The sequence below is a fragment of the Capra hircus genome, chromosome 10, assembly GCF_001704415.2.
Source record: "Capra hircus breed San Clemente chromosome 10, ASM170441v1, whole genome shotgun sequence".
NCBI classification, from domain to species: domain Eukaryota; kingdom Metazoa; phylum Chordata; class Mammalia; order Artiodactyla; family Bovidae; genus Capra; species Capra hircus.
The window spans coordinates 66602545-66613784 of NC_030817.1; the positions used below are offsets into that span (position 1 = coordinate 66602545).

Below are 11240 nucleotides of genomic sequence, written 5' to 3' on the forward strand. Positions count from 1 at the left end.
CCCAAGGAATGGCAGGAGCAAAAGGGGGTTGCAGCCAACCTCAAGCCATCAGGTAGAGAAAGCTGGCCCAGGCTGGGGACTAGATGGGTGAAGCCTGGTTCCCCAAGGACTAGAAGAGGATGAGGGCCCGGAGCACAGCAGGCCAATCCCAGGTGCATACACAGGTCCCGGAAGTTCTGCGGGGGAGGTGGGGGGAAGCCGGCAGAAATATGAGAAGAGGAGTCAGAAGGATTCCCACTCTGTCATCACAAAGACAGGACCCAAGAAGTAATAAACTCCTGTACACATCTGTTCCATATTATAAATACACATTATATACAAAATAATGTTATAAAATGTAGAAAGGTCAGTGCTTCTGATTCTTAAATTATTGAAATACTAGACTCCAAAATAAACTACAAAAAAAATAAAAACTCATATTATTGATTTCTGAAGATCGGCTTCAAGGGTAGTCCGGGGGCAGTAGTGGGTGTGGGCAGAGCCCAGGCTCGAAGCCGTTAGAATGGGCTTCAAGGAGGGAAGGATCTGGGTGTCCACAGCACCCAGTTTCTCCCTCAACAGAATTTCTATCATCTCTGCCCAGAGCTCCCCAGTTAGGCCTGGTGCCCCTGGCTGGGAAGAGGCACAGGCCCTCCCCCATCTGCTCACAGGAGCCTGAGGCATCCAGGGCCAGAGGCTGTGGAAGCCAGGGAAGGCTTACCAATATCCATACCCAGAGAGCCCGGGGCACGGAGAGGATGGGGTGGTGTCAGGAGCAAGGCCCACATGCAGTCGTTGGAAGCATGGGGCAGAAAGTGCTCCTCCTCTCTGCTCCGGGAGCTCACCTCACCTGCAGGGACACTCCTGCCAAGAGCTGCACCAGGTGGCTTCCCGGCTGGCGGATGGCCCTGCCCTTACTGGCCTCCTCTCTCCTCTCTGATTTGGACCCAGCTGTTGCCATGGAACCCGGGCCAAGGCACTTTTGGAAACACAGATGCCAGTGGAAGCCAGAGCAGCTCCAGGCCCCATGGGACCACTGCCCCTCCCTCTGGAAAATAGGCTGGAGCCCCAAGGAGCCCTCTGAAGGCCGCTGCTGGCAGGGCGGGTCCAAGTGCCACCTCTCCTCTCCTCTGTTCCCCTGGCTGGTGCGGCTGCCAATCTGATGCCAGACAGACACCCAAACATGTGGGAGGGTACTGCATCCCTTGGCAGGTTCACAGTCTGTCCAGTTCATGCCATTCCCTCTTCCTCCTGAGAGCAGCACGTTGCATATTAAAAATGTCCCATCCAGGATGCAATGTAAACAATGCAGAAGGAAGGTCCAGCTGCTGGGGTGGAGCTGGGATGTCCTGGGGAGGCTCCTGCCTTATACCTGGGGGGCATGTGGAAAAGGAGAAAGTGGGTTACCTTGGGGTACCAGCACTCCCTCCATGGCTGCTCTGGGCCTCCCTGGGAGAAGCCAGTGAGGCAGGTGGTGTGAAGAGCAGGTGGGGCAGCCCTCCTGGTCTTCCGGCCCAACACATACCCATGCCTGGAAGTCTGTGCCCATGAGGGGGCCAGTGAAGGAAGCCAGTGAGTAGGGGCAGGAGGGGCCCAAGGCAACCACCCTCACCCACCAGCAGCTGGGAAGCAGCTCCCGGGAGCTGGCCAGGTGCCACGCCGCCCAGCCCAGCACTAACACAGCAGGAAGAGACCGGGCTGGCTCACCACTGCGGCTCCTGTTTCACACCCTCTGTGGCAACGAAGCCAGCAGAGATCCAAGAGCCACTGAACCAGGCCTGCCAAGGAGGGGTTCCGACCCACCCTTCAGGAGGGGCCCCTGGGGTCAAGAGTGACCAGGCCACTTTCTCACTCCCTAAAGGTAGGAGGGCACATGCTAGAAGGGAAGGCGGGCCCATCACTCACCTCTGTGGCAATGACACATTCATTCCTCTCTTCTGATATCAAACACACAGACTGGTACATGGAGTCCCTGGGGGAGCATATGGCTGATATCCGACACTCTGGCTTTTCACTGAGGGAACACAAGACAGGCCGGTGAGGGAGAGATGAGCAGAGGGCTGGAGGAGGTGGGGCGCTAAGCTGGACCCTGGAGAGCCAAAGGGAACCGGCCAAGGTGGCTCTGGGAGAAGACACACAGGGATTAGGGATACCCAGTGCTAGCCTGGTAGGCAGTTGGGAACAGGCCTTGAGAGAGCCACAGAGGGTCTCAGGCCTGGAAAAGGCCAGTTTGCCACTGGAGGCAAGCCATGCTGGAGGAAAATTGGAGTCACAAGTGACATACTGTGGACATTTGACTTTGTGAATGAATGAATGAGTGAATGGGAAGGAGGGATAAAAGGAGCCTGGAAGAAATCTTATTGGATTTGTAGCCTGTCAGCGGCAAGAGCCCCTATTTGCTTAAAAGCAGTCAAGGGCTTGGGGCCAGCCTCCCACCTCTCCTGGGGGAGCCCAGGCAGGACCACAGGTGTGTCCCTGGGAAGCCCCTGGGCCTCCAGGTGCTGCTTACCTGTGTATCCGCAGTGGTGCCTTCTCCCCTAAGCTCTTATCGCTGTGGGAATACTTCCCAGGCAGGATCCCCCGCCCCAGGAGCCCTGGGGCCAGATTATAGTCCAATGTGTGGTTCTGCTGTTTGCCACAGTTGGACTTGTCCAGGCCACAGTCTACTTCCAGCTCCTTCTTCTGGTTTGTGTTCTTGAGCTGGGCAGTGGGGATCAGGTTGTCCTTTTGGAAGTCCGACAGATTGTTCATGGCCTCCCTGCTGCCGCCGTCAGGCCGCCTGAGCCGCAGCTGCCGCACTGCCACCACTACCATGCACAGTAACACGAGCACCACCACCAGCCCCACGCCCAGGGACACGGCCACCCAGGGGAAGCTGGGGGGCATGCTCATGGGGAACTCGCAGCGGCTGCCCATGAAGCCATAGGGGCAGTTGCAGACGAAGTTGTCAGGAGGGAGGCCGGTGTAGCACGTGGCCCCATTGAAGCAGGGTCCCGAGGCACAGGCTTCGGCAGGCATCCGCACCTCGCAGCGCCGGCCAGAGAAGCCGGCTGGACAGGTGCACACGAACCCATTCTCCAGGTCGTGGCATGTGCCACCATGGACACAAGGGCTGCGGGCACAGTCGCTGATGCTGATCTCACAGTGGGCGCCAGTGAATCCAGGACGACAGCGGCACATGCGGTTCGGACCTCGGTTCAGGCACTGGCCCCCTATATGGGTACACACAGGCCACAAGTCAGCCATCTCCAGGGAACGCCCCCTGGAGCAGAGGGTGCCCCATCCCAGGAACCAGCTCCAAGCTCAGGTCCTCCTGCCTCCAAAACACAGCCAGCATATACAGATCCTGCTACAGAGTTCTTCGCATGAAGGGTCAGGAGACCCTGAGTTAAGGATGACCCTGGTCCTCTATGCCTCAGTGGGCTGATGTATAAAAACCACTGGCTGCTTACAGAGCTTTACAGTAGAATCAAGCAGATATGCTTGGGTTTGAATCTCAGCTGTCTCTCTCTAACTAAGGATTTGGCACCTGCTGCTTTATTTTCTTTCTAAGCCTCAGTTTCCTCACATGTTAAATTGGAGAAGAATGCTATAGGCTGTCTTTTGAAGGTCAGGTAAAATAATGCATGAAGACATGAGCCCATGCCTGGTGTACAGTAAATGCTCAAATAAATTATTGTTTCACTTAAGCATCACAACCACATGAAATACAGAGGACAGGTAGTACATTTTCCCACTTAGTGATGAAGAAACTATGGCTCTGGGGAGTTAACTAGTGACTAGAGAGCAGATTCCACCTCAGCCCTTCCGGTCCCTCTCCAGCCTTCTCCCCTGCACAGCTGTCTGTCCGTCTCCCAGATGGTCACCAGTGGACCAAGGAGACAAAGACCAAAGACAACATACACGGTGCCCCCCAAATGCTGAACATTCCAGACACCTTAAGGTTCCGGGTTCCCCATAGCCATGGGGCAAGATGAGTCCTCCATGAGCCGGGCCCTCACCTGCTAGCCACCTTCAAAGAGGAACATGAGGCCTTCAAAATCCCTTTCTCTAGGACTTCTTGGGGAGGGTCAGAGGCCACCCCAGCCAGGTCAGGACATGGCAACAGGAATGGAAGCCAGGCAGTGTGCATACTGCTTCCTCTCCGATGGCCTGCACCCACTGCTAACCTGCCCTTCTTCCAAAGCCACTCAGATGATCAAACAAGCTCTTCAGCATCCAGAGCAGATGCAGATCCATCTCAGCCTGCCCAGAGTGACACACAAGGCCTCTCTCCTCCTCTTGTGACCCTCCCTCACCAGAAACTTCTCTGGGCCCCAGGGCCGATCCATCAGGTTAGCAAGGCAACAGGACGCACCATTGGCACATGGGTTGCTGGTACACCTGTCCACTTTCTTCTCACAGTTGGAGCCAGTGAAGTTGGGGGGGCATTCACAGGCGTAGCTGGTCCCCTGGTTGCGCTCCCGACAGGAGCCACCGTTGAAGCAGGGGGAGTCAGCACAACTCAAGGTGCTGTGTTCGCAGTGCAGGCCATAGTAGCCCGGTGGACACAGGCAGTGGTAGCCGTCCTCCTGGTCCTGGAATGAGAGCAGGAAGGGGCCAAAGTCAAGCCCTGGGGAGCAGGGATTCATGGCTGGGACCTAGCTCCCACCTGCCCATAGTGCCTGCCCATGGCTGCACCTTCACTGGCCGCCTGGGGTGGGGATGCCCAGGTACCACCCGGCCAGAGCTTTGCCTTTCTGGGCTGGCCTAGGCCTCACCTTACAGCTGCCTCCGTTGCGACAGGGGTTGCTATCACACTCGCTGAGCTCCAGCTCGCAGTCTACACCAGTGTAGCCTGGGCGACAGGTGCAGGTATAGCTCCGCTGCCCACTGTTGGAGCATGTTGCCCCATTCTTGCATGGGGAATGGTGGGTGCAGTAGTTGAGATCTGTGGAGACAGGAACCAGCTGAGCAGAGCCAAAAAATGGTCTCCACCTCCAGGCTCCATGGAGTTCAAGTTCACTGTCCACGGTCAGACCTGGCGCTTCAACCCAAAGTCTTCCAGGTCCAAATACCCTTCTTCTTCCCCCAGTGAAATAATGTATATAGAAGCACCTAGAACCACGTCTGAGGAGTGCAATCAATCAAAGTTGAAAAAACACAGTTGGACACCTGCCTGCAAGTAAGCTCACAAACACATAAAGGTAAAGAGGAGGAGGCGACAGCAAGGCCACATATTGAGGAGGAAGTCAGAAAAGGCTTCATGGAGGAGGGGCAGCTGAGGTAAGCCTGGAAGGGGGCTGCAATTTTAACAGGTGGCAAGAGTAGAGGGAGGGCTAGAGCCACCATAGGTGGTTACCAGGCATGTTTTAAAAGCGGAATGTGTCACGGGGGTATTTTGAAATATAAGTCTTTGTTTTCTTATTCGGGGAGGACAGGGAGGGAGAACCAGACAGAGCAAATACAGGGACTATAAGGGCTATGTTTGAGTAAGACGAGTATATGGCTGTATCACCTGGGAGCAAATGTGGGGAGAGGAAAGAGACATAGCAGGAACCAGGTGTGTGTGTGTGTGTGTGTGTGTGTGTGTTAGAGGGGCGTGGAGGGAGGACAAAGTGACACACACACACATCCACAAAGAAAACAGGGGCTGAATTCCAGGCCCCTTGTTGCCAGCAAGTCAGGGCCCAGGCAAGTTCCTTCTATCCTGGCAAGCGTCCTGCCCACCCTATCCTGGCCTGTGCTGGTGTCTCCATGGCAGCAGCCACCCCATTTGACCCTGAAAATGGGAGGAACGCGCTGCAGCTGGCTATGAGGATGAAGGAGAAAAGGCTCCCTCCCCCACCACTGAGGCTGGCAGACCCCCATACAGCCAGAAGAGTGACCAGCCCCCCAAACACCAGGAAGACTGTGGGCTCAGGCAGCTGCCTGGCAAGTGCTACTGGGGAGAACAAGGGAGGCTGTTTCTGCCTCACCGAGAAGGCGGTTAGATGTCACTCCGCCCAGAGGTCCCCCGCACCCACAGCCTCGGGGCAGCCCGTGGGCACACCCCACCAGACAGCTGTTTAGGGGAGAGCTGCTCAAACAGCCCTGGCAGGTAAGCAAACACTTAGGGGGTTAATAGGTAACTACAAGGTCGAAAGAGGAACTGAGCCTGGCACCCCTCTCTCTGGCCTTGTTGGAATTTATGAGGCCACCTTCAGGCTGCCAACTTGTCACCCTCCTGGCTTCTCCAGCCACCCTCTTTCCCTAGCACCCAAGGAAGAAGGACCCACCAGCTCATGTTAAGCCAGTTGTTAAGATCCTTCCAAGTCCCAAGCTCCTTGAAGGATACTGGGAAAGTTCATCAGTCATCAAGTAGGAAAGGTCCAGGTGACAGCTCTGGTTTCCACCCCCAGCCCAGCCCCTCTCTCTGCCCTGACTCACCTTGGTCACAGAACAGGCCTCCCCAGCCCTCATCACAAGTGCATTGCCAGGGGGTGCTGCAGGTGCCATGGCGACAGCCATTGTGGGGGATGCATTCGTTGCACAGGCGGCCCTGCCAGCCCGGGCGGCAGCTGTAGAACAAAAGACAAGCTGGGGGTGAGGTGAGGGCCTGGCCAGGGGACGGCTCCCCCCTCACAGCTTCCGGCCCCTACTCACATGCACTCTGCAGGCTTGCTGCAGTAGCCATTCTGTTCATGACAGCCAGAAAGACAGATAGCTGAGGAAAGAAAACAGGGCTGGGTGAGGGCGGGTTGCCAATGACTCTGAAGTCCTATTCTCCCTCTCCTGCCCTGGGGGTGCCCCCAGCTCTCCTGGGCTTACTTCCCACTCCTGGCCTCCCAAGGGAGCCATGGATGACTTAAAGAGAAATAATGGTACAGGGAAGGAGAATCCAGTGCAATAACGGGGTGTTTGTGGACTTAGCATGATGGGGAGGAACGCTAAGAAGAGAGAGGGCAGAGTCCAAGCCCGTCCTAAGCATCCCCAGCTGTTCCTGAGGCCCAGTTAGTGGACAGTCCAGACCGCTCTCCAAGGGAGGCAGACTGCAGATGACAAGATGCCACTGTGTTTGTTCTGGGGACCCCCCTCCAGGCAGGTGGGAGTTTGGCTGCTTACGCTGTTCGCAGTACTCCCCCGTCCAGCCGGGCAGGCAAGACAGGCTGCCATCTGGCTGACACACGTAGTGGCCGAAGTGGTCATTGCGCTTCTTGCATAGACGCGAGCAGCTGTCCCCATAGTAGTTGTCACTGCAGATGACCCGGTAAGAGTAGCGCAGCCTTGTGAGAGGGCTGGTCTGCTCATCCAGTAACCAGTTCTGGCCCACAGCTAGCGAGCCCTGGATGGCGATCTTGCTGATGAGCGCGTCTGGTGGCAAGGCCTCTGAAGGGGCAGAGGGCCGGGTCAAGGAAGGGCAGCCAGTCCCCAAGAGTGCCAGCAACTGCTGGATCAAACAAGTTGTCCAGATGACCCCCACCTGCCAGCAAGCACAGGCCAGAAGAACCCAAGGGTCCCACTGCTTAGCTGCTCTGTATGTGCATGTGCAGAGGGCCTGATACCATTCAAAAAGGGGACAATAGAAGGATGTTAAGATATCCCAGTGTTCTGGAGGCAGATAGGCAGGGGAAAGAGGAAAAGAGGTCAAAATGAGGGGATAAAAGGAAAAAAAAAAAGAGAAGTTCTCCAGGCCTTTGAGGACCCTGGGAGCAAAGGGTCCTCTGGTGCCCATTCAGGGGTTCTGCCCTCAAAGATGGTAATGCTTTTCTTTTTCCTTTTCAAAGTGAGAATTGTTGTGCTGCTGAAATATCCTTTTCCTCTGTGTCAGAACAACATCCCAAAGCCATTATTCCCTTTCCAAAGGAGCGGAATTCGCGAAAGGTGTAAAATACAGGAAGGGGCCCGTCAGCGGCGCTGGCAGCTTCGGCCTTTCTCACCGCCGTGCTCCCCGCGTTCCCACGCCAAAAATAACCCGCAGGAAACGCAATTGTGCTCAGAGTCCAGGCAGCGGGCGGAATCCGAGCGTCCAGCGCGGGGCGCAGCTCCCGGCCTAGCTGAGCGTCCTGCCCCCACCCCCCACCCTGCACTTCCCCCGCCTATTACAGATTAACTCTTTCGGCGCTGCGCCGTGTCGCCCCCCTGTGGCCGCGAAGCGAGCTACTCACCTGGCCGCAGGTCATCTCCTGGTGCGTGCCAAGCTTCAATAATGAGTGAGAAGGTACCCTGGGAACAGAAAGGAGGGGGCGGGGGAAGACAGAGAGATGGCGAGATGAACAGGGGATGGTGGGGGTGCCTTTCGGCAGCCGGTTTAATTAATCTAATTGCAGGATACAGTTACAGCACCCGGGTCAACATAACGGGTCTGTGCTCAGCAGCGCGCGCGAGCAGGGAAGGCGAGAGAATCCCGGGTAGCAGGAGAGTTGAAGGAAGGGGTAATGTACGGGGGAGTCTTTCGGAGGTGAGGAATAGCCGGGGTGGCAGGTGATGAAAATCGTATCCCAAGATCTAGGAGAAGATGGGACGTAGAACTGGGAAGAGACAGACTGGTGAGAGAGCCTACAGGAGGGTGAGGTCCCAGGAAAGAGTCGGAAAGAAGGATCAGAAGAGTGCCCCCCCTTTTTTGGAGGGAGTGAGCAAGTCTAGAGAGAGGGTTTGTTCCCAGGGAGCCCCCTTCTCTAGTGACCTCCCAGTGCGCCCAACGCTGTACTCACCGGCCAGGTGAAATTGAAGGGTAGTTGCAGAGGGTTGCGTCCCCCGCCGCTACTGTCGTCTCCGACGGCGAAGGAGTTGGTGCCCAGCACAGGCGTGGAGACGCTGCCGAAGGTGCAGGGCCCGGGAGAGACGACTGCCTGGAAGTGCTTAAGGCAGACGCGGAAGAAGGTTCGGCAGCCAGGTTCGCACGGCCGCCCGCTGGCTAGTACGCCGCGCTCGTTGGCAAACTCCTGCAGCTGCAACTGGAAGACTCCGGAGCCGGCAGCGTGCTGTTGCACAGGGACCAAGAGAAGGAAGAAGGGGAGCGGTCAGCTCGGTGGGCGCCCGGGGGTCAGGCCCCGGGAGCGGTGGGAGAGAGTGGTGGGGACGTTACCTGCTGCCAAAGTGCCACCAGCAGCAGTAGCGCCCAGCCCGAGGCGCGACGGGACGCGACTGCCATCCCCTGGGGCGTCGCGCTCTCCACCCGCGGGCTAGGAAGCTTTCCCGCGCGCCCCACCGCCGGAGGGGTCCCTGAAAAGCCAGGCTCCGCTCGGGGCTTTCCTTCCGCCTCTCCTTCGCGCTAACTGCGCTCCAGCTGCCGCGGTAGGTAATCCAGGTGAGGGCGGCTGGGTGGCAGCAGCTCTGAGGACGTGTCCTCGGGTTAATCCTGGTGCTGTAAGCAGGCTAGTGTCCGGGTACGCGGCACTGAGGCGGCTTGAGCTGCGGCTCTTGGCCTCGCGTTCACTGACCGCGCTCAGCGCCGCTACTGAAACCTGCGCTCTCCCGAGCTTTCCTTATATATATTGGCTCCTCTCTTCACCCGCCTGTCACTCAGACTCGTGGTCACTCTCCCCTCCCCTCCGGCCTCTAGCTGCTACAGTCCCAGCGCCGCCTGGAGGGGCCTCCGCCCCCGCCTTCCCCCCTCCCCGCCAGCCAGTCAGGCACAGGTCCCCGCCCCTCTGGGCCGCTCTCACTCAGCTCCTGGGTCCCCCAGCTCAGAGCGTGCCGAGGTGACCAGTTCTCCGCAATTGCTGGGTTACAGGAGGAGACATTGGCCTCGGGAGGACTAGGGGGAGCATCAGGGGGAATGGGGCGAAAGATGAGCTAGTGGTTTCCGGATGGTAGTGGGGGCGGAGACACTGGGGAGTCCCCGTGGGCGGTGTGTCCAAGGCCAGCGTTAGTTACCTGCAGCCCTCGAGCAGGTAAAGGGAACTTAAGCTCAGAAATCGAAACCAGCGCTGAAGGACTCGGATCTCCTTTACCCTCCCGGAGCTTCGGGAGCCCTGACGTCGTCGGCCCCCAACCTGTGAGCGTCCATCCGCCCCCGCACCCTACCACCACCCTGCGCATCAGGGAAGCCAGAGGACGCATTAACATCTCTGTGGCCAGTGCAGACTAGGCGAGGGGCAAGCGTCCAAGGCTCGGGGGCTCGGTTCCTCCACCTGATGGGCATCTCTCTCCCCAGTTGCAGGGGGCGTGTCCAGCGCGTGCCTCCTCCCTTCTGCTTCCCGCCTGGGCTCGGCGCGTGCCAGTCCCAAGACGCGTGGTCCCTGTGCTGGGGGTAAGGGGGCGTGGTCCCCAACATAGGGGGGCGCGTCTTCAGCTGTATGGTAATAAGGGTCTGGTTCCGCCATCAGCGCCTCTTCTCACCTGGGTTTAGCTTCAGCTCCAGCGCCTACATTCTTCCCCAACGCCAACAGCCTCAAGCCCCGGTCCCCGCGTCCTGTCGCTCGGTTGGGGCAGGGAGGAACTCTCCTGGCTCCAGAGTTGGCTCAAGCCACCAGAGTCCAGATGAGGGGCCGAGGTCCGGCAGACCCGGGTCCTCTCCTCCTTGGGTGACATGTAGGTTGGAACTGGAAGCGCGCGGACTCATTTGAGTTTCAGGCGGCTTCCCACGTCTTTTCTTAGCGTCTTCCCTGGGTGGCCCCACTTCTCAGAGCGGCGGCAGTGCAGCTGCTTTCCCGGAACCGGCGTGATCCCCGGAGGCTTTAGACCCCGGAGGGCCGGCTTCTCCCAGTGTCGGGGGGTACAGAAGAGCTCTCCCTCTGCGACGCTGAGGGCGGCGGGGTCCTGTGGCTTCAGCTGTCAGCCCGCCCGCACAGCTATGGCTGTCTTCGGGCGATAAGATCGGTGCGGGGGGAGCAGGGACGCGGCGCGGGCCCAGGGGAGTCTTGGAGGGGCACGGCGCAGAGCTCAACAGCTGCCTAGATCGAGTATGATCTGATTTTTTTTTTTTTTTAACTTGAGGGTGGTAGTCGGGACTGGGGGAGAAGGATGAGAAACAAGAGGTTGGGAGCGTGGGTTGGGGGAGGGGCGAGGTGAGGAGACGGGCTCGGGGTCCCCCACGCACGGCCACCCCTCCCAGCCACCATCTGGCGCGAGCGGGTTGGCGTGGGGAACCGAGGTGGGGCGGGGGCCGGCAGATGGGCCCAGGCTGCGCTCCAGAGTTAATGTAGGTTATGGACAGGCGGAGTCCCCAGGCCCGAGGGAGGGGGAGCCCAGGGTTGGCCTCCCAGCGATCTTGACAAGTGGGTTCTCCGCCCGTACCCTACGGGTCCCTTAGGCCTGCCTAGGGTGCCAAAGAGTGCCCCTCACTTTCTTCTGAGGTG

At 58.4% G+C, this 11240-nt stretch overlaps 1 protein-coding gene across 1 annotated transcript; it reads right to left on the reverse strand.

Annotated features, from left to right (window-relative positions):
• DLL4 (delta like canonical Notch ligand 4) lies at positions 269 to 9476 on the reverse strand. The gene is made up of 11 exons (XM_018054430.1): positions 9026 to 9476; positions 8652 to 8921; positions 8106 to 8163; positions 7063 to 7326; positions 6604 to 6664; positions 6388 to 6518; positions 4740 to 4909; positions 4337 to 4556; positions 2489 to 3191; positions 1885 to 1993; positions 269 to 1351 (listed from the first exon to the last, which is right to left on the reverse strand). Exons 1-11 carry the CDS (start codon positions 9089 to 9091, stop codon positions 1346 to 1348), a joined length of 2058 nt encoding a protein of 685 aa, XP_017909919.1. The 5' UTR covers positions 9092 to 9476; the 3' UTR covers positions 269 to 1345.

Excerpts from the sequence above, each read along its gene's own strand:
- DLL4 (XM_018054430.1), bottom strand. The coding sequence starts at position 9,091 with ATGGCAGTCGCGTCCCGTCGCGCCTCGGGCTGGGCGCTACTGCTGCTG. Across the intron at positions 6,665-7,062 it reads GGGGGAGTACTGCGAACAGC|CTATCTGTCTTTCTGGCTGT; the intron begins GTAAGCAGCCAA and ends TTCTTTCCTCAG. Across the intron at positions 1,994-2,488 it reads GCACCACTGCGGATACACAG|TGAAAAGCCAGAGTGTCGGA; the intron begins GTAAGCAGCACC and ends GTGTTCCCTCAG.